General features: G+C 43.6%; 2 protein-coding genes and 1 non-coding gene across 3 annotated transcripts; 2 read left to right on the top strand and 1 right to left on the bottom strand.

Annotated features, from left to right (window-relative positions):
* Positions 1–913: 913 nt before the first annotated feature.
* On the bottom strand, positions 914–14,631 carry anks6 (ankyrin repeat and sterile alpha motif domain containing 6). Its single transcript, XM_086151503.1, has 18 exons — positions 14,026–14,631; positions 12,951–13,169; positions 12,667–12,862; positions 12,440–12,590; positions 10,913–10,957; positions 9,885–10,089; positions 9,447–9,553; positions 8,819–8,970; positions 8,109–8,361; positions 7,973–8,022; positions 5,492–5,686; positions 5,236–5,398; positions 4,935–5,155; positions 4,511–4,703; positions 4,264–4,331; positions 3,673–3,789; positions 3,354–3,450; positions 914–1,574 (listed from the first exon to the last, which is right to left on the bottom strand). The coding sequence occupies exons 1-18, from the start codon at positions 14,355–14,357 to the stop codon at positions 1,525–1,527; spliced, it is 2,814 nt and encodes a 937-aa protein (XP_086007629.1). The 5' UTR covers positions 14,358–14,631; the 3' UTR covers positions 914–1,524.
* Positions 14,632–18,353: 3,722 nt separating this feature from the next.
* rps20 (ribosomal protein S20) lies at positions 18,354–20,085 on the top strand. Its single transcript, XM_086151502.1, has 4 exons — positions 18,354–18,486; positions 19,311–19,410; positions 19,583–19,656; positions 19,865–20,085. Exons 1-4 carry the CDS (start codon positions 18,484–18,486, stop codon positions 20,045–20,047), a joined length of 360 nt encoding a protein of 119 aa, XP_086007628.1. The 5' UTR covers positions 18,354–18,483; the 3' UTR covers positions 20,048–20,085.
* On the top strand, positions 19,447–19,513 carry LOC147232172 (small nucleolar RNA U54). The gene has a single exon (XR_015106546.1). It is a non-coding gene; the product is annotated as a small nucleolar RNA U54 (small nucleolar RNA).
* Positions 20,086–22,363: the final 2,278 nt, after the last annotated feature.

Genomic DNA, 22,363 nt, shown 5'->3' with positions numbered 1-22,363 from the left:
TTTTAAGGTTACATGAGCAGGACACGGCTACATCAGTGTGTGTCTACTGAGGCTGGAGGCCTCCTGCTACCGAACTCTTACTTGTCAGCGGGAGGGGAGATCCAGGGGTCAATCTGCACATTCAGATATTTCAGCGCAAGAGAAGGAATTAAATCTGTTTCAACAAATTTTCTCTTGCCAAGCTGGTGAATAAACATTTCAAAGCAAAGGTGTTAAACTTAAATCAGGTCCATGGGGACTCTTTAAGCTGTCTCGGTTGTGGAAAACAGACTTGAGCTGGAGGTCCTCTCACCTCATCGGCTGCTAATTTTAATTTAGAGGGCCCAACTATCCTCGAGTGTTTTAATTGGACTGCAGAGGAAATGTCAGTCAAGGGGATGTTTGTGAGTGTGTAAACAAACCGGTAACAGAGGTATTTCTCTCAGAGGGACAGCGTCATTGCGTAAACCTGAGGGTCACTGCCACCACGTGGAAGGAAGACTTAATTTTTTCTAATGTGCAGCTACGGGAGGGCAAAGCCGGAGGCATTTTGTTGCTTTACGAGATGCGCACAAATTTCTCACAAGGCCCGTGCAGACGCTGACGTCCACCGAGCGTTATCTTGAGTGTCTGCAATTTATAGATTTCAAATCTCTTTCTACACCACCGCTGCAGCCTGTCATTTTGGATTTACGACAAGGAGCTGATATGTAGGAATGATATAGCGCCTATCCGTCTCCATCCAGACAAACCATTAAATGTTGCAGCCAGATGCAAAAAACATAGAACAGGCACAGTGGAAACTATTGCTCAATGTACCTCTTTGAAAATGCTTTTATACGGCTTGTACTCATAAAACGTTTTTTTTCAAAAATGTTTTTGCCAACAGATTTTCATGTCAAAAGCCGGTAAGATATTAAACAGGAAAAAAAAAAAAAACATCATAATGTTTATTTATTCAAGTCAGCACAGTCCTGACTAAAAGCCATAGGCTTACATAGTGGTCCATAAGTTCGAGACATTAACACACAGTCTGCTTTCTCCATTTACTTTCCTTAACATTGCACCTTTTAGTCATTACAACTTCTTAAGTCTCTGTCACAGCCTAACAGTTACAACCACAAGATAGATTCACATTCTCTCCTCTTTTCCTCTTTTCCACACACGCACAGTTGCCCTATTTAATTAAAATCTATTCTTTTTGCTCCCTTCATATTTTCATTCGCTGCTGACCCCTCTGGCGGTAGACATGTGTCACTTTGGCGAAACTCATGCAGCATTGTTTGTGTGTGGGGGGGCAAACTCAGCCCCCTTTATAGGCTCCTTCGCTCTGGGATGCATAGTTTTGCCTTGCAGGGTCCCATGAATGCAGTTTGTGAGCACCTCAGTTGGTTTTGCTGCAGCATCCTCTTTCAGTCCTACTGGCCTGGGATACTGTTCTCCGGGTGACCACGGTGTACTTGGGCCTTGGCTTCGCACCACCTTCTCTTCGGAGTGTCTCAGAGAAAGGAGGTGCTCTGTAAGGTGAGGATCGTGGCGGCCGGCTTACCTCTTGTTGGAGGATCGAACCTGATGTCTAGTCCAGCTGGTAGGAGCTGTTAAAAAAAATCAGGAGATGCTATCTGTATCATCACTGTTGTGCTCTTTGGTTTGCTCCACAGTTTATAAAGATTTGAATTTCAATATGAAAGGATACCCCCACGACCCAAAGTGCAGGATAAGCAGTAGAAGATGGTTAGATGGGAGGATGCCACTCTCATGCACACTCGGTAAACTGAAGCAGGAACAAGCTAGTGTAAAAACTGTAACATTCATCCATTCATTTTCCACAGCTTATCCTTCACTTAGGTTCGCGGGAATGCTGAAGGCTTTCCCAGCTGTTATCTGGCAAGAGCGGGGTGTAATAACTGTCATTGGTACAAGAATCAGATTGTTTTAGTAAATCGATTATATATATATATATATATATATATATATATATATATATACATATGTCGTTGAGAGAGAGAGACAGAGAGAGGGAGAGAGGAGAAAATGCTGGTCACACTTCTTTAGAAAAAGACTAAAAAAATTTAACTAACACACTAGTGGATAAAAATATACCGATATTGAAAACTGAAAATTACTATTAATGTTCATTTCTCCATTTATAAACCACTTCTATCATACAGTTGTTGAATGACATCATGTAATAATCTGCATGTATCATTCATTCCTTTACTATCTATATGGCTTATCTGGCACTCATTGGCACGGCTGTCATTTTGGGAAGAGGCAGGGTTCACCCTGGACTGATAGCAGGTCAATCATTACATTACATTACATTACATTACATTGCATTTGGCAGACGCTTTTATCCAAAGCGACTTATAATAGAGGACATAGGGACTGCAAATACACTTGCAAATACACGATGCACAGGAAATATACAGAACAGTAAGCTTGGGTTAGTGAGTTTTTGTTTTTTTTTTTCAATCAAAATCAATACAGACATAAAGCCATCCCATCTCTCATTCAAACATTTGGGCAACTTAGAATCTCTCCTGTCTGTTTTGGACTAAGGATTAGGATAAAATGAACAAACTCCGGAGGAAACCGGAGAACCGGGAGGAAACCCCACGCAGACACAGGGAAAAGATGCAAACTCCGCACAGAAAGGCCCCCTATGGGAATCAAACCAGAGACCTTGCCATGGAGCACTAACAACTGTACCAACATAAACTGTGTGTTATATTGTTTACTTATTTATTTTATTTATTTAGAATGAATAAAGTCAAATAGTGTGTTGTAGTTACATAAATTTGTCAAGTTTGTTCGACTTAAAGTGTAAAAATGTGTGCCTGGACTTGGTAAATGGATACTGCACCATATAAAGAACGTTCCTACGTATTCCTTCATAATTAAAAAAAAGAAAACAGTAGATAAGACATTTTGTAGTAAATAGAACAGTTCGCAGGCATTTTGCAATAAATGAGGTAGAAGATAGCACATATTGTTTCGGGTGTCGCTTGTTATTGTTAAACAAAGCAAAAAGAATTTCCTGACGATTATAACTTGACACGTGGAGTTTGGCTGATGAAGTGGTTAGAACAACAAAAAAAAAACCCTCATGAGGACATATTTTGCGAAGAAAACTTTGAAGAAAATATGTAAATATAATTCATTTAGGTCCCATTGACCTAAAATAGCTAAGCATCCTTAAAAGCGCACTATAAATAACATTAAGTCTCATCAGGTTCATTCTATGTGGAAAAGAAGAAGCTTTCTGCTGTAAAGAAAAATGCAGCTCGGCAAAAAACAACAACTATAGCTGATCAGGTTTTATCCCAGACAGAGCGGAATGGGTAACATCTAAACAAGTGCGGAACACTCACAGCGCGGTTGCCCCGGGTGTCTGGGGTTGCTGGCACTGCTTCCAAAGGACGACTGGAAATTGTGGATGGTTTCCTGAAGGATTTGCCTTTCCCGGCCCTGAAGACAATCAGAAAATTTTGTTTACGGCATCATCTCACCGCATCTATCGTGTCCCCCTGTATCCATTATGACCTTCAATATTCGGCCTATTTCTATCATCAGTATTTTAAGATTTCATAACATATATGCCTTCACTGTAAAAATCTGGAAGTGGAAGAAAAATGAAAAACAATAAATTGAGTTTAACGGAGAAATTTAAAACCACTGGACTGAATTTACCTTCCCAGCATTGAGCTCCGATATGGCAGCCAAGATCTGCTGACGGGGTCCGTCCGTTTTAATACCCAGCTCCCTCAGGTCTCCATCAGTCAGAGTCAGGAAAGCTTCCATGTCCACCTGATGAAGAAAATAAATGTTTGAAATGTTACGTGCACCATGTCGTGTTTGCAGTGAAATTGTCATCGCCATAATTCTTTTATGCATCTTACATGTATTATTATTCATGTCAGTTTAAATCATGAAACTGCACTCTTGCTTTCCTATCTCTGTCCTTCTTTCTTGCTCCCTCTCTGTCTACCCAAACCGTTGGAGACTCAGGCCGCCCGCAATAAGTTTTCTGCCCAATAAAAGGAGGTTTTTCCTCCCCGCCGTCGCCAAGTGCTTGCTCACGGGGGAATGTCGGGTTTCTGGATGATCTTAAAAAAAAATTTTAAGAGTGGTCCGGACCTGCTCTACATGGAAAGTGTCATGAGACAAACTCTGTTGTGATTCGGTGCCATATAAAAATAAAATCTGACTGGATATTAGGATTAAAAGATATGAAACACAGACTTTTACGTCAAGGGAAAGCATTTCTGAACAGAAGAATACCTCTTGTTCTTCAAATATGGGCTGGTATTTTTCCAGTGACAGTTTCTTTAAGATACTTGACAGCTCATCTAGGGGAAAAAAAAAAAATCAGAAAGTCAAGGAAGGATGTCATCGGCTTCGGAAGCTGTTAAAATCATGCACATCACATATGTAAGGGAGAGGAAATGCCGATTTCTTGAATAAGACTTTCAAGTCCTCACCACCAGGGACTGTGAGACAAAACACAAAGTTTGTCGATCTACCTTACCTTCATCTGTGATGGTCCCGCTGCTGGAGCCTCCGCTGCTCTTCGAGCGAGGATGTGAGGAAGCCGAGGAGAGGGAGTCTCCTGGTCCGGCAGGAGGTTTGGGCGTCGGGGAAGGCGATGGGGTGAGAGTGGGCGATGTGCTCTTGGAGGTGGAGGAATTCCCCGACTGAGACCTCCTCTTCAACTCCATTTTCTACAGGGAATGCAAAAGAACCTTTGGCTGTTACTGTTGGATTTTACTAGTCATTTATTTTCATTATGCGCCGTACACTGTTTCATTTCAAAGTCCGGCCTTGGTGATTCTTGGGTGTCAAACCTGCGGCCGATAATAACGTTTTCCAACACCTGCTTCCCGCTGGTGTGGCGGGAGAGAGTCCATACTGAAGTATAGAGCAAGGTAAACAAGAGGAAGTGGAGGACTGACCCTTCTGGAGGGCATGTCGGCGACCACCAGGCTGGGCTGAGAGTGGATGTCGGGCAGGCTGATTTCAGGCGGCAGCAGGCCGGTCACTCCTGCGGGAGCAGGAGCAGGAGGCGGACCCTGAGTCTGTGGTTTCTCTGCAGCTTGAGTCTTGACATCTATGAGGCCCGCGGCTCTCTTCCTTTGAGCCGCTATCTGGGAGAGAACGCTGTCGGCGCTGCCCCCTGGCGGTGGGAAAGCGAAGTGGAGGAATTAAGCCGCGCTTAAAGGAGAGGCGGTTGGTCTTTTACTGTTTTATATGAACCTGAGCGGTTGTGGGAATCCCTGTTGAGCCCCGCGACTCCATTGGAGCCTCCCGAGGAGTGGGGGGAATGGTAGTGACCAGAGTTGGATGGAGAGGAGGATGACGGCCCCTTGGAGATGCTGGGAAACTTAATGGACCTGCTCACCACTCGGCTAATAGACGTCTGATGCGGGAAAAAAGATGAGTACAGTGAAAAGGGGACACTTGTCGACCTTAAAACCTGCCCCCCAACCCCCTTTCCGACTGCGTCACTCACAATGTCAGAGTTCCCGCTGCTGTTCAGCTTCCTCTGGGGAGGCATGGGCAGTCGGGGCACCTCGCTCTTCCCCTCCCTAAGGAGACGTGACCGATCTGAGTTCCACGGTTCAAAATTGGGCGGAGGGAGAAAGGGAGGGATCACCGCTTTCAGCTTGTCGTTAGGCAGCCGGGTCAGGGGGGCGCCACTCCGAAGCTGGGGACAATTAAAAGACCATCAGCTTGACCGTAAGAGTTTGAAAGCGCCAATACAGGCCTGGATCTCCTGGAGGAGAAACACATTCAAAGTGTTTACTGTCATATGTACTGTCTGGAAATGCGTTTCCTTGTACGATGAAATTCTTACTCATGTCTTCATTTAAACAGGTGCTCATAAGTCATGTTTCCTGCATTAAGGTCAGCTTCCAGTTTGATTAATATTCATTGTACTGATGCAAAAAGATTAATACCCTGTCATTTCTTGACCTCAGAAAGCAAGACTGTCCAAGGTAAATAAGAAGAAAAAAAATACAGAAGGTACTAATTTTCCCATGTGTATTTAGATTTTTTAATATGAAAATGTGGAGCTTTTCCAGGGGACGTGTGAAAATGAATTCCACTTCGTAACCCATTAACGGATGTTTTCTTCTGTTGTAAAAAAAAAAAAGAAGGGTGTGTGCTCGGTGGACCTCATAACATGCAAAAAAAAAATGCTCAAAGCTGACGAAACTCCATTAGTGTGCCGTGGAAAAATGCCCACTTTCACCTGATTGGTCCGAAAATTATTTCTCCAACGCGAATAATGTGTCTTCCTATGTCTATGTGGGCAGCGCGCACATTCCATGGCAACGGGTAGTGAATTAACCTGTGCATCTTATCAGAGTGATTAGTGACGCTTTGCGTGATACATTTTTGAAATAAAAAGTACTTGTATCTGCGTAAACAAACAGGCAGCGTTGTTGAAAACTACCGAGACGAGTGAGAAAGCGGTGAAAGCTTGCTACAAAGTTGCTGAACTCATCTCTAAATCCAAACAGCCACACACCGTAGCAAAACATTAATACTACCGGCAAAATAAATGCAGAAGAAATGCTCGGCTCTGGCGTTGATAAAGAAATAGCCCGAGTTCTCTAAAATCATACCATTTTCAGACATATTGATGACATGTCTTCGAACATTGCAAAAAAGTGTTCTGGAAAAGTTGCACATCAGTGGGAAATTTGCATTGCAACTTGATGAATCCACAGATATTAGATATATTAGATTTCACACTGAGTAAATTGAGACTACGGTTTCATTCTAATTCGTTAAAAAATGTTTTTGACATATTTATTTGGTGGTGTGCCGTGAGATTTTTGTAATGTAAAATATGTGCCGTGGCTCAATAAAGGTTGGGAAACACTGCTCTAGATTACTGTGTACAGTTGATCCTAAATGCTTAAAATTCTCCACCTTCTTCATCTCCTTAGAGATAACCTTCATCCCTTTCCTTCCCAAAGCATACCTCGACATTTCAAGATTTCCCCCTAACTCAGGGGTGGGCAAACTTTTTGGCTCAGGGGCCGCATTGATTTTTAAAATTTGACAGACGGGCCGGGTCAGAACAAGATACGGTACATATAAAAAAAAAAAAAAACGCATTTGTTAACAGTACATATCAGACTCATCCGATATTTGCTTTGAAAATAAAACCAGGTTGGTTTTGAAGGCTCTGACATTTGCTTGCATTTCATGCACAAACCGCTTTTTCCCTTCACATCCGGCTCATTCATGTGTCAGTATGTCCACAGTAAAGGCTAAATCACAAAGCCAATCTGTGTCATTCAGCTAAGGAAAATTCACAAGTGTTCTCAAGTTGCTCAAAAAATGAAATAATCCCCTGTTTGAGCTCTTAGATCCAATCATTCACATCAAGTATGAATTCTGTGCCAATCTTTGGTAGGCCGGATTAAAAAGACCAACGGGCCGGATGTGGCCCGCGGGCCGTAGTTTGCCCACCCCTGCTCTAACTGCTCCCTGCTTTCGCTACAGATCGCAATGTCATCTGCAAACATCAGAGTCCACAGTGATTCCTTTGTAACCTCATCTGTCAGCCTGGCCATCGCCACCCAAACAAGAAGGAACTCCAAGCTTGTCCCTGATGGAGTCCCACCTCCAGCTCAAATTCCTCAGTCACACCTCGCCATTGTCTTACAGCTTGGTTACTATAAACAGCATATACTTAAAAATCAAAAGCTATTATGATGTAAGATGTACAGCAACACAGCTGGATTTTTTTATGCTAATTCTGCTTCTCTGCCAGTTTGATATCCAGAGACATTTGGGAAGTAGAAGTTGTAAACAATTGGAAAATCCCCGACTGGAAAGGGTCTGTTCGGATGCAAAAAAAAAAAAAAAAAAAAAAAAAAAAATTCCAATAAAGATGAATTTTTAAATTCAAAGTGAAAAAATTAACTATTTAACTATAAAATTTTCCGAGGGTAATAAAACCAGATATTCCTACCATTGTGGTTATGAGAAAATCCTCCTTTTCTGAGGAAGTCCTGCAAAGACCTGGAAAGTACAACATTGGTATTTTACGCAAATAAAGACAGTTTTTCATGTTCAGCTCAAAGATGTTTTCTAACACATTTTCTCACCAGAGTCTTTGCTCTTGACAGCCCAGGTTGTGCTGATGTCACTTCCTCCCAGGGTGGCGGCAGTGGTGGCAGCAGCGGGCGAGGACGCCCCGTTCGGCGCAACACCGGTCTTCATGTTCGCCTTCATCGTGGTATCCAGCGGCATCTCAGCATCATCGGGAAACGGAGCGAGGCGACTGGACGAGAGGCCGTGCCGCAGAGTGTGAGTCAGCTTGAGGCGCCGAAAACGATTCGACATCCGACTCCACCAGGACTGAAAGGACATCGTAACTCAACCGGTCGGTATCTTTTATCACAACTGCGATATTTCCATATGCATCCAAAAATTTGGAAAAAGTTTCATAACTTTAAGTACCACCTTATAAGCGTCATTAAATCAAGTATGTGGTGAAGTGTTCTCTAACCACAGATATTAGTATCAGGTATGATATACAGCTTTAATAAATGCTCTCACCGTTATTACCACGGGATTGGAATGGATGGCCAGCTAAGACATCTATCCAATAAATGAAATTTAAAGACTAAATTACATTTCCATTGATAAGTGTTTACAGCGCCACTTTCTTTTCATTTTAACCACCTCCTCTGATAAATTGATTAAATTAATGTAGATTTTAAAGTAGGGCAAAAATGTCTTGACCAAAATGCATAAAGAGTGCTGTACATTATTGTGCATAGTTACCAAAGTATAACATGTCTTTAAATCTCACCTTTAGACCACCTTTGTCCTCTGGTGGCACAGGAACATTGTTGAGTGAGTGTCTGCTTTTGGAGCGTGTCAATGACACTCTGCCGTGATGTTTGGATTTGTCCTTCACGACCTGCATGCACACTGAGGCTAACAGGCGCACCAGCTCCGTGTCTGGCAAAATGCGTGATACAAATCAAGAAAAGAAAAATCTTGTCATTACAAATGGTCAGGAGAATGATATTAGATTGACAAGTCATTCAGATTTCCAAACATATACGGCGGGGAGTACAAGTACAGTATTTCATACACTGCTGATTTTTCAGCTTTTCCCACTTGCAAAGCATGTAGAGGTCTGTAATTTCCATCATAGGTACTCTTCAACTGTGAGTGATAGAATCTAAAACAAACATTTGCTACCATATAAATAAAATCTTGACTTGTCTTAGCATAGAACTCAAAGTATCCCATGTCATTAGTGGATGCATATTTTAATCATTTATTTCTTGAGCTGGATTAGCCGGAAAAATATCTAAAATGATTAAAACCCAGCTTTTGGAAGCAATTGCATTTTGGCAAATGTACATTGTCCTCATGGTATTACAGAGAAGCGCTGAAAAGGGCTGCGGCAGCGTGATGGCGGCAGGTACCTGGGTCGTTGAGCAACATGACAAGGTCGAAGGCCGTGTAACCGTTCTTAGCTCGGAGGTTGACATTGGCTCCTTGACTCAGCAGGTACTTGACAATATCTTTATTGCTTGAAAGAGAAAGAGAAAGGATTATACGTCTATTCATTATTTGCGAGGCATATTACCTCATTTCCACTACATCTGTTGAGTCACTAGAAATTGGCTCCTTTGGGAACAACTAAGTCTGCAGACACATTTAATTTTTTTTAAATCTTGTCGTAAAATGGAATAAAACATAATTTGCAAAAGCAATTAGAAAATCTGTGCAGAGTCCAGTGGGAAACTAATGAATCCTCTAAAAGATGATCAGCTTACATGGACGTACCCATGTAAAATAAGTATCTCTATGTGCTTTTATTGCAGAAGCAACGCTGTACGGTCACGGCCGCTCTTGCTCACCCATGATAGGTGGCCTGCATTAGCGCTGTCCATCCATGGACCCCATCCTGTTTGTCAACGTCTGCGTTCTTCTCCACCATCAGCTGCACGACTTCCAACTGTCCGCTGACTGCCGCCATCATGAGGGGCGTCGCTCCCTCCTGGCTGGAGGAATTCACCTGAGTGGGATCCTCCTCCAGGATCTCTTTCACCAGCTGGGAATTCCCTGAGATTTGCAAAGTAAAAATAAGCAGTCTGTTATTCTTAAGAGTTCTCCGCAATGATGTCATGCACGTCATTTCCACGTAATAGCAGACTGTGCAGCTGAACTGCGTGTATGTTTGAATATCTTGGATACAAAAGGCATCCACCAAGCATATTCTCAAAAATTCATTCAACCTTAACACCAGTTATATCCTATGGGAACATGCAATAAAATATATTTCTTATTATATTTTCTATATTTATTATGCTGAAAATGTCCACCTGTGTTTTTATCTGATGCAATCTTGATAAGTGTTTTGTATTTAGCTTCTTGTTAACGTCCATGCAAAAAGAGTCCAACTTGTTGTGAAATGTGCACAAATGGAGTGAATATTGCAGATATTGCTGCTTGGCTTTTTCGGCGATGGACTGCAATGAATTTGGAGTAAATGTTTGCCTCATATTTATATTATCCGAACCGGGGTACACAGTATAGCACCGCGGGGATGTTGAGTCTTTCATATCCCAGGTTAAAATGAGATTCTTTTCGTATTCTTCATTATTTTCTATGCTGCTTTTTTGTATTTTCATTCCACGTTGTATCTTCGTTTCCTCTTTCCATGCATGCCTATAGCTTTGAGTTTCTATAAAAATGTTATGTTTACATAATGACAATTGAAAAGTCTTGAGTTGATATTGGTTACTATGTACAACTGATACTGCAGTTACAGTAGCATAACATCCTTTTGGGTGTGCGTTACCTATTTCGATATTTTTTGTTTTTTCAATTTTGCAAGGAGACTTATATGGGTTGGGAAAAATGACTTTTAAAGAGCACATCCTACCCAACTTGAGGGCACTGAACACGTCCGGCCTTCTTCTCTCGTCATCTGTAATGAAATATCGAAGGCTTAGATAACAACAGTGTTGTGCATCTGAAATAACACATGGATGCTCATGGAGTTCACACCAGCAGTGTGTATAAACAGAAAAAAAAGGAAGAAACGGGTCGGCTAAAGACCCTCCGGTGTCTCACCTGATAGAAAATTAGTGCACTTTTTGTAATTTTTTTCTTTTTTTAACCATGGGAATAAAATGATCAAAAACAATGGGTAATACATAAGATATGGTGACTTCCCCACCGCCCATCCGAGGTCACTTCCATCCCCGTGGGATGAAGAAATGCAGTGAGAGACACAGCCAGGAGCCAAACGCACCCAGTGCTCAGAAAAAGGTATTCAGCTTCAAAGAGGCTCCAAGCACCGAGACACTCTGCTGTCGCTTTGCCATTTATTGCGGCCAACGAGTGAATTGTGTTGTGACTAAACACGCAGACAAATGGTGGAAGAAGGACACACCTGCCGGAGAATGTTTTGTCATTACGCTTTGAAATGGTTCACTTGAGCCTGACTGGATGTTTGGATGCTGATTTATAGAAGAATTTAAGTAAAAGTGTATACTGGGTCGATTCCCTGTCCGCGCATTCGGTGTTTGGTGAGACAACGAACCCCGAGTTGCTCCCGATGGTCCGATTAGCAGCATGCCGTGTGTGAGTGTGTGTGTGTGAGTGGGTGAACGCAATCTAGTGCGAAGTGCTTTGGAACTACGAGGGGATATAAGGGGAGGCCACATTGGGAAAAATAAAGAACTTAATTTATCTAATGTATTTTCAATCTCTGCATCATCTGATGATTGATGATTCTGGTTATATATAGGCTGCTGGATTTTTCACAGCATGTTTTTGGACTTTGTGAGGAAACCCGAGAACCCGGAAGAAATATACATAAGTAGATAAATAGATAGGTAGGTAGGTAGGTAGGTAGGTAGGTAGGTAGGTAGGTAGGTAGATAGATATTCAGGGTTGGGCGCACAGCTTGGCGGGAGCTGGGAGTGCACGGCTGGTCCTGGTTCCCGGCAATCAGTGAGGCCTTAAAAGCCAGAGCTGTGACCCCCCCACTGGTAGCTGGATTTGCGCGGAGTTCCCTCTGTCGTCCCGATTGCGTGTAAACCCATGCAGCTTGCCGGGCCACCACTTCCCCCATCCCTGATCGGGCCTCTTTCTCGTCGATGTATACTAGCGCTTTCTGCCAAGTCCTCTCAATTATATTTTTGCCCATTGCGTCCTGCTGGCCTGTCAACACTAAGACGTCGAACGATTGGTTGAAATCGGCATGTGAGAAATCCGTATTTTCAAAATTCTAAATCATTGCATCTGAACGGTCAGATTGGTAATCAGGGTCAGCCTTCATCGTGTCCACTAAAGAAGTCTGGAGACACACTTTGATAATACAGTCGCGTCCGGTACCTTACTTGTGAGCTTTGATACAAGAGCAAAGGGGATTTGGTCTTGGTCTTTGCATGGGAAGTCATACCGGTCTGAGGTCGGACAGTGGTGATGGGATCCAGGTAGGCCTTGATGTCTCTCTGTTTCAGCTGCATGGCCAGTTCAAAGGCCGTCTTGGACAGCACATTGACTCGGTCGGGGTCTGCTCCACGTTCCACCAGCTGCTGGACCACAGACACCTTTGAAAACACGAGGCTTTGTTCACCAGTCGCTCAAGAAACCTGAAATAAACTCAAAAAAAGCAATGGACCCCACCTTCCCGCTGAGGGTTGCCGCCATCAGCGGGCCCCAGCCGGTGGTCTTCTGGGAAAAGCCGATGTCGGCGCCCCACTCCAGCAGCAGACGAAGGGCGGCCTCGTGGCCGTGCTGAGATGCCACCATCAGGGCCGTGACGTCCATGAATTCCCGGCTATCCCCTGTACAGCCTTCACTGCCTCCAAAGGGGGCCGCGCTGTTATAGGGAAGGAGCAGATCCATGGACGTGAACATCGGCCCAGTACCTTACGCGCTCGAGGTACTGGATATAGGATGTATAAAACCTGCAGCTGTTGTTGTTGTTTCCGTTGGATACCGCCTCCGCGGCAATGGCCAGGTGATCATAGTCGTCGATATAGGCGCCGTTCTCCAAGAGGAGCTTGACCACATGGGTGTGCCCCCCGCGGGCAGCCATTGTTAGTACACTGGCGCCCAGCCTATTCTTTCCATTGATGTCGGCGCCATTCTCCAAGAGGATGTGGCCGACGGTCAGGTGACCAAACCTGGGAGGGAGAGTAAGACGTATGTTTTTACTCTTTCCTAGACATGCCATGGTTTAATGACAGTGGTCAAAAGGTAAGTAAATGTTGTGTGAGAATTACAGTCCTGTTTCACAACTCACAAAAAAAACAACGGGCTTATATGACAGAGATAAAAAGGTCATTATTATCAGTGGTATTAATGATGGTGATGATGGTTATAAAAACAACAATAATAATAATAATGAGTTAATGTGCAGACACAAATTCCCTAAAAGAAAAAAAATACAGCCCCAAGACTTGAATCCATTGTTTTACATCAGAAGATTAAAACTTCTGGTGTGACTTCAGGGGGCTCGTCGATCAGAAACATTTCTAATAACAATGTAAGGTTTAGGGAGTGACTATTACTTTGTTTTTATACTACAGTCTTATATCGGCCTTTGCTGTACGAGAAGACGGAAAAGAATATACCAATATTTAAACTTAAATCAATGTATCATGTCTGTTTTAAGTCATTTTTACATGGCTTCTGTCCTGGCTCGGTCTCGATTTCAGATCACAATGGGACTCAATGGCTCAAACGTCCGATAAAAAAATAAATCAAACGAACACTTTTCATTAAAGAAAGTGAATAATTTCAATTGAAGACTCAGATATACTGGTCCTAGTCCGGCAACACAAATGTGACTACAGAGGTACTGAATTAGAAGTACAAAGTACAAAAAGTACAGAAAAACTTTTACAAAGTTTTCTTTCACACTCCACTCGGTAAAAAAAAATAACACGCTTATTACACCTGAAAGTTGTAAAGCTGTGAAAGGTTTTTTTTGTTCTTGTTTTTAAGGTGTGACTCATGTAGGGAGAAGGGGGGGCCCACCTCGCCGCCTGCATCAGCGGGGTCCAGCCGTAGTTGTTGCGGCTGTCCACCGAGGCCCCCTTCCGCAGCAAGAACCGCACCAGGTTCTCGTGTCCGCTGGCTGATGCGAACTGCAGGCCGGTGTTGCCCTCTTCGTCCGTGCAGTCCACCGGCACCAGGGCCGACATGTCCGCGCCGCCACATTCCGAACCCGATTCCGAGCGCAGCCTGCTCTGCCGCCCGGACTCCTTCGGCGGGGCCCCGGGCTCCAGGATCCCCCGGGCCGTCTCATAGTCCCCCTCGTCGCAGGCGCGCAGGATGAGCATGGAGTTGGCGGGGACGCCGAAATTCATCGTCGGCCGTCTTTCAGGACGTCGCTTTTTACCATTTCGCTCCGGCCGGTGCGTCAGCAGCAGCGGCGGCGGCGGCGGCCGCAAAGTTTCCCCCGGTCCGTCAGCGGCGGCCTGCGTTTGGGGATCATGACGCGCCGCAGATCACACAACACGGACGGTCGGATCCGTTAACGGGTGCTTCTGATCTCCAACAGGATACCTTCCTCCCTGTAAAACACTCTTGAACTTTCAAAGAAAACTATGGGACAACCGGCTCTGCCCCCTTCGGTCCCGTTACTTATTCGGGAATCAGAATGGCATCGTCAATTCAGCCTTGTCCTAGTACATCACTTCCGGTTCTTCCTTTCAAAACAAAAGTAAACAAAACTTTTGCTCGGCTTTAAGTAACATTTCATATTCGTGTGTTTACTGTGTCCGGCCTGTCACCTAAGACAAAGTACATTAGAAGTTCTTGATTTTGTCAGACCCATTTCAGGCTTCTTTTACTTGATCTCTTTCTGGTGAGTAAATAATTATCTCACTTGTTCTGCTTTCAGCTTTTCATTCAGGGGTTGCCCCGGCAAATTAACCTTCTCCATCTAACTCTATCCTCCTCTCTAATACCAGCTGACTTCATATCCTCTCTCACTACGGCCATCAATCTTCTCTTTGGTCTTCCTGTAGACCTCCTGCTTGGCAGCTCCAATTCCAGCATCCGTCTTCCAATATATTCACTATCCCTCTTGTTGTACATGACTAAACCATCTCTGTCTGGCTTCTCTGACCTTCTCTCCAAAATGTGTGTTGTTCCTCTAAGACTTATTCCTGATCCTATCCATCCTTGTCACTCCTAAAGGGAACCTTAGCATCTTCACCTCTGCTACCTCTAGTTCTGCCTCCTGTCTTTTCGGCATTGTCAGTGTTTCTGGACCAAACAGCATCGCTGGTCTCGCCACTGTCTTGTACACCTTTCCTTTCATTCTGGCTGTTAGTCTTCTATCAAATAGTGACACTTTTCTCCATCCATTCCAACCTGCTTGGACCCGTCTCTTCACCTCTTTTCCACACTCTCCGCTGCTCTGGACTGTTGATCCCAAGTACCTGAAATCCTCCAAATTCTTGATCTCAACTCCCTGCGGCCTTACCACTCCACATCGGTTCCTCTCTCATATACTCTGTCTTGCTGTGACTTACCTTCATTCCTCTCCTTTCCAGAGCATACCTCCACCTCTGTAGTTTTTCCTCAACCTGTTCTCTGCTCTCACTACAGATCACAATGTCATCCGCAAACATCATGGTCCATGGAGATTCCTGTCTATCCGTCACCACTACAAACAAGAAGGGGCTCAGAGCTGATCCCCAGTGGAGTCCCACCTCCACCTTGAACTTCTCTGTTACCCCTACAGCACACCGTACCACTGTCTCACAGCTAGCATACATGTCCTGCACCAGTCTAACATACTTCTCTGCCACTCCCTGTCATACTTTTTCTCAGTCAACACAAACACAAAGCAGCTCCCTCTGTCCTTCTCTGTTCTCTATTAGCATTCTAAAAGCAAATATTTCATCTGTAGTACTCTTTCTGGGTATGAAGCCATACTGTTGTTGCCGCAATTCTGCACATCCCCCTTAATTCTTAAAAATCCCCATCCCACTCGTTCTCCATTCCTCAAACATCTTCTTATTCTTTAAGATTCTGTTGAATAATCTAACCAGAAACTCTATCGCTTCCTCTCCAAGTCACTTTCACACCTCCAAAGGTATGTCATCAGTACCAGCTGCCTTTCCACTCTTCATCCTCTTCAATGCCTTCCTCACTTCACTTTTACTAATCTCTGCTACTTTGTGGTCTACAATAGTCACCTTTTCTACCCTTGCCTCTCTATAATTTATTTTCCACATTCATCAGCTCTTCAAAGTACTCTTTCCATCATCCAATCACTCTTCTAGCATCTGTCAATACCTGTTGTACATCCTTTCCATCTTTATCTCTCTGTTTCACCAACCTGCATAGATCATTCTGTCCCTCCTTGTTGTCCAACCAAGCATACAAGTCATCGTATGCCCTTTGTTTTGCCTTAGCTACCTCTATCTTTATGCTGTATCTGTATCCTTCATGCTGTAAAAGAACAGACAGGAGTACAGGGAGCTGTACTCCTGTCTGTTCTTTTCAGTCCCCTTCGTGTCCCACTTCTTCTTTGCTAACCACTTTCTCTGTATGTACTCCTGCACTTCCTCATTCCAACAACAAGTCTCCCAATCTACTTTTCTTCCAGATGATACACCAAGAATTCTCCTACCTCTTTCCCTGATAACAGCTGTAGTTGCCCAATCATCTGGAATCTCTCCCTGACCACCCAGAGCCTTTCAACTCCTCCCTGCGTGCTCCCACCCCCGCTCTTAGAAGTTACTCTCTGTGCCTGTCTTTTTTGGAAAAAAGTGTTCACGACAGCCATTTCCATCCTTTTCGCAAAGTCTACCACCATCGGTCCCTCTGTGTTCCTATCGCGTATACCAACCCTGCCCATCACTTCTTCAACCCCTCTTTTGGGTGCACCAACGTGCCCATTGAATCACCGCATCATTTCATCTAGCTCATTCCAGAACTTCTCCTTCTCCTCAAACTCACATCCCACCTGGGGAGCATAGCCATTAACAACACTGAGCATCACACTTTCAATTTCAACATTCCAAAAAAACTCCTCCTTTAACATAACTCCTACTCCATTTTTCTTCTTGTCAATACCATGATAGTACAACGTAAACCCTGCTGCTAAGCTTCTAGCCTTACTACCTTTCCACCTGGTCTCCTGGACACACAGTATGTCGACTTTCCTTCTCTGCGTCATGTTGACCAACTCTCTACCTTTTCCTGTCATAGTCCCAATATGCAAAGTCCCTACTCTCAGTTCCAGACTCTTGCCTTTCCTCTTCTCTCTCTGCCTCCAAACACGCCTTCCTCCTCTCCTTCTTCGACCCCCAGTGGCCCAGTTTCCATTGGTACCAATGGCAGCCATTGTTAATCCAGGCCTTGACCGATCCAGTATGAGATTATTAGGTTTGATTTATATATTCGATTTTGGCAAAAGTTTTGCACCGGATGCCCTTCCTGACGCAACCTCTGCATTTATCTGGACTTTGGACCGGCTCAGGGAGACACTGGCCTGCGTCCCCCTGAGGATGGCTCAGGAAGACACCTGGCTTGTGCAGCCCTGAGGGTGCACTATATTTTTTTACCGCACTTAAACCATAAAAATAGTAGTCGTCTCAAATCCGACATGTAGTTTAGGCACATGATGAATAATTCTCATTATCCATGGTGGATAGTCCTCAGAAGAGTACAAATAAACGTTTTTTCAATGTCACATTGTAAGTTTTGTCATCAATAATTTTACGAATTTCATTTGGGGGCTTTTGTCACTATCATGTTTCAAAACAAAAGCTTAAAAAAAAAAACATACACAAAAAAGAGCAACTCATTGAACTATGACCAGAAAAAAAAGCTTTTATTTGATCTCCTTTCATCATGTCATCTGTTTAATATTTGCTGAATGGCCTTTTCTCATTTCAGATATGTTTCGTCTATCCCGCAATTAATTGTTTTGACTGTTTTGTACAGTTCTTTGCTATTTGATTACATTTCTGCCTTGTAAAACTCGTATGCTTGATTTTGAGTGGTAGTTTATTTGTGATGAAAATCAATATCATGATTTGTCGCAGGAAAAAAAATGTTGAATTTATAGTTCATGTTATAAAACTGCACATTGAAAGCACTGAAAAATATTACAATCTATTGAAAAAAAAAAAGGATGTGACATTTTTTATACCAAAAACAATTTTGATGTTGAATGCTGGTGTTTGAATTTTGAATAAACCAACAAACAACAGAAATCATTACTGCAGTTCGGACACCAACGCAAATGTAATACCCCCGTTTTGCCAGCAGAGGTCGCTGTTAACTACGGCTCGGTTAATGGGACACAAACGAATAAGAAAACGAAAAACACCCGGATGAATAGTAGATAAATAGCAGACAGCTCTTCTAGCGTCCTCTTCCTGAATCCCTAACCACGTTGGTGGTGTTCTTTCCTGGCTCACCGCTGTTCGCCTGAATTTCTTCCGAATAAGTCGGTCAGGAAGAATCGCAATGGTACGTTTAATCGGCAGCTAGATGAAGGGTGATTTATGTTTTGTTGCCTTGCACTTGTTGAGTAGTTGTAATTTCATTTGGTTCTGTTTGTTTCGAATACTCCTTTGGCTCTGATAGCCAACTTAGCACAACGTAGCATCTTACTCCCCGTCACAAGCAGCGAATGTCATGACACCTACATGGAGCCCCAAATTTCACCGGTCGAGAAACTTTCATTTTGAACGTCCCATGTCCGCTAATAATTTTACTGGTGTTGCTTAAATTGTATTTGTTAGTTTGAGCATTGTGGCCTGAAGCACCACGTTGCTAATGGCGCGCTCTCGGGCCTGTAGATCAAAAGTAGCTCCTAACGTCCGCGCTCTGACAATGAATGAATGAACTTTCAAATTGCAAATACACCAGCTATTTAAGAGGAAATTATTTTGAACAACGATGTATGACCACTAACTGACGTCTTGCCCTGCACTAAGGCTAGTTCCTAACTATGTATTCGACTGTTAAATGTTCATTGTTTCATACGACTTAATTGCTCATTGGAATGTGCTTCATGTACAAGATTTGACGTTTTTAATGATCAAACTTCTGAATTGCTAGTATTTGAACTTATGTCAATGTAAATAGTCTGACATCCTGCCGAAGTGTCTCAACTCATTCAATTTGTTACCTTAGAGTACACTCATTTCAGGATGTCAATGATTAAATCTATCAGCTGCTTATTTGGAAAAATTCACTAATAAACCCAACAGAATAAAAGCTAGGTTGTTTGGCAGTTACCTATGTTAAAGATGCATTTTCATTAACACTCATTTGTTATTTATTAATAGGCATTCAAGGACTCTGGCAAGGCACCTGTTGAGACAGAGGTGGCCATTCACCGCATCCGCATCACCCTGACCAGCCGCAATGTCAAGTCTCTGGAGAAGGGTGATGTATTTCAAAACTTATACTATTAAAAATGCCTGAGCAATGAGGATAATAATTTCCACAGACACATTCTGATGACCATATACGCTATTCTGAGCCACAGCCTTATCTGCTGGGCAGCCTGGAAACTGCAAGGTGCTTGTATTTGACAGTGAATCTTTCAAATCCCTAGTGTGCGCTGATCTGATCCGTGGCGCTAAAGAGAAGAACCTGAAGGTGAAGGGACCAGTCCGCATGCCAACCAAGGTACTTCAATATGTGTTCTTAATCAACTGTCTTTGCAGATTTGATGTTTTGAGTTTCTATGATAATGTATATTCAGGGAGTTCTATGCCACTTGTTTGCTATAGCTGTAAACAGATGTTTAATGTTCAGTCCTTTTTAATTCTTACTATCAAGATCATTGTAGAAATGTAGTACCAGTTGTAATACTAGTTACTACTGTTTGTTCCAGACCCTGCGTATCACCACCAGAAAGACTCCCTGCGGTGAAGGTTCCAAAACCTGGGATCGTTTCCAGATGAGGATCCACAAACGTCTGATTGATCTCCACAGCCCATCTGAGATCGTCAAGCAAATCACCTCCATCAGCATTGAGCCTGGCGTAGAGGTCGAGGTTACCATTGCTGACACATAGAGGATGCATATGCTTCAATAAAGGAATAAGAAAGGAAACTGCTAAGTCAGTTGTCTTGAATGTCTGCGGCTCATTGATCTATACAGAGCACTATTTTACACCAAAGATGGTTTGCACCACAGTCTGTGTTTACTGGTGAATTAACTCAAGACTATTTGAAAATGTTCCAGGTGTCGAAAGCATCCGTATTGCCCAATTACAATAAGAAAGAAACAAATTGTTCCCTATTTGAACCTGGAACTCCTGTCAAGTCTCAAAAGTAGTTCAAAGAAAATTTCAAGTTTGGTTTGTAGCTCATGGATTCCCCCCTCTTGATCTATAGCCATGTTGACCCAACAGTGATGTCAGTAATATTCTTAATTGCTTTCTTGTGCAGTCCTTATTTATAACACTCTGAAAGACCTGCAGAGTGACTGCATCTAACCTTGTTTGGTTTCCACTGAGTCTTCCTCCTGTTGTGCCAGTATTTTCCTCCCAGCTCTTGGCCCTCAGCCTCTCAAATGCCTCTTTATCAAGGGTGGCTCTGCCTTCCAAACCTCAGGCCAAGAGACCTTCTGATTCAGTTCCTGTTCCCATCTAGTCCTCACCCCTGTTGTCTCATCTTTCTTGAGCAGGCCTCTCCTGCTTGAACATCTTCCTGGATAAGCTGACATATCTCCTTTCCCCAGGCCTTGTTGATCTGAGGTCCTGGGTTGCTCCTGTGTTCTGCCCAGATGCACTTGCTCCCACTAGAATGTTGACACAACCTTGGTTCAGCTAGGTTAATTGTTCCTTGGAGCTCTCCGCTTCCAACCACTTCAGTCATGGTTGAGCAGACTTTGGTGTCACTCCAGTCTATGCAGCAGCACCTGTCAGGCACAGGTAACCATGAACCCCTCTGACCGACTACCGAAGGGAAGTCTTAGCATGTCCTTTTCCCATAAAAGGCTATGCTGCTGGGGTTTTGTGGTAGGCACAACCACCTGCACAGGTTGCAACTTCATCTTTCTCCTTGCCTTCAACAGTGGTTTGTTGGACATCATAGACCAGCAGTGGCTAGAGGAGCCATGCTGGTGTCTACAGGCTTTAGGTTTTTGTCTTGACTTATGTTGAATTTGATTGTTAGACTTGTTCTCAAATGGGCATTAGTCGCCAATCATTCCCGATATAAGATCACTGTACTACGAATCAGAGCTGTGATGTCAAAATCAGATTTTGACAGTTTTTGAAGTGAAGGACAAAAATCAACCTTCTTCTCACTTGGATTGTTATGCATTTTTTACACATAGCCGGACGTGGAGCTAAGTAAGGATGGACTAGAAATGCAAATGGGGTGTAGAATCATCACTCATTTATGACCACTGTAGATGTACTTTGTTAGTGGGTATGTCCAGGCATTACCCAATGCAGCCTCAGGGGGGCACCGGCTGGTGTCTCCCTGAGCCAGCCCCGGGGGGGCAAAGCCTGGATAAATGCAGAGGGTTGCATCAGGAAAGGCATCCGGCGTAAAACTTATGCCTAAACAAAACATGTGAATCAATCATAATAACCAGATCAAACCGGTCGAGGCCCAGGCTAACAACAACCGCCATTGGTGCCGATGACTTACAGGGAACCAATGGAAACCGGGCTACTGTAGGTCAAAAAAGGAGAGGATGAAGGCATGTTTGGAAGCAGAGAGAAGAGAAAAGGCAAGAGTCCGGGACTGAGGGTAGGGACTTTGAATATTTGGACGATGACAGGAAAGGGTAGAGAGTTGGTCGACTTGATGCAGCGAAGTAAGGTGGATATACTCTGTCCAGGAGACCAGGTGGAAAGGTAGTAATGCTAGAAGCTTAGGAGCAGGATTTAAGTTGTACTATCATGGCACTGACAAGAAGAGAAATGGAGAAGGAGTTATCTTGGAGGAGTTTGTTAGGAATGTTCTGGAGGTGAAAAGAAGGCCAGATAGACTTGTGAGTCTGAAATTGGAAATTGAAAGTGTGATGTTCAATGTTGTTAGTGGCTATGCCCTACAGGTGGGATCTGAGTTTGAGGAGAAGTTCTGGAATGAGCTGGATGAAGTGATGCAGAATATCCCCTGGGATGAGAGAGTGGTAATTGGTGCAGACTTCAATGAGCATATTTGTGAAGGCAATCACGGGGATGAAGAAGTGATGGGTAGATTTGATATACAGGATGGGAACACAGAGGGACAGATGGCCGTAGATTTTGCAAAAAGGATGGAAATGGCTGTCGTGAACACTTTTTTCCAAAAAAGACAAACAGAGAGTAGCCTCTAAGAGCGGAGGTAGGAGCACATAGGTAGACTACATCTTGTATAGATGAGGAAACCTA

This window comes from Fistularia commersonii, chromosome 8, assembly GCF_037954325.1.
Source record: "Fistularia commersonii isolate RoL2024-O1a breed Wild chromosome 8, RoL_Fcom_v1.0, whole genome shotgun sequence".
Taxonomy (NCBI): Eukaryota; Metazoa; Chordata; class Actinopteri; order Syngnathiformes; family Fistulariidae; genus Fistularia; species Fistularia commersonii.
The sequence above is the reverse complement of the archived record's forward strand: the minus strand, read 5'-3'. Positions and strand labels throughout refer to the sequence as shown.

Bases quoted from the DNA above. Each gene is read 5' to 3' on its own strand.
- anks6 (XM_086151503.1), bottom strand. From the start codon at position 14,357: ATGAATTTCGGCGTCCCCGCCAACTCCATGCTCATCCTGCGCGCCTGC. The intron at 8,362-8,818 runs GTGAGATTTAAA...ATGTCCTTTCAG, and splicing joins AGGACAAAGGTGGTCTAAAG to TCCTGGTGGAGTCGGATGTC. The intron at 1,575-3,353 runs GTGAGTGTTCCG...TTTTTTTAACAG, and splicing joins ACACCCGGGGCAACCGCGCT to CTCCTACCAGCTGGACTAGA.
- rps20 (XM_086151502.1), top strand. The intron at 19,411-19,582 runs GTGATGTATTTC...TCAAATCCCTAG, and splicing joins TGTCAAGTCTCTGGAGAAGG to TGTGCGCTGATCTGATCCGT. The intron at 19,657-19,864 runs GTACTTCAATAT...TGTTTGTTCCAG, and splicing joins CAGTCCGCATGCCAACCAAG to ACCCTGCGTATCACCACCAG.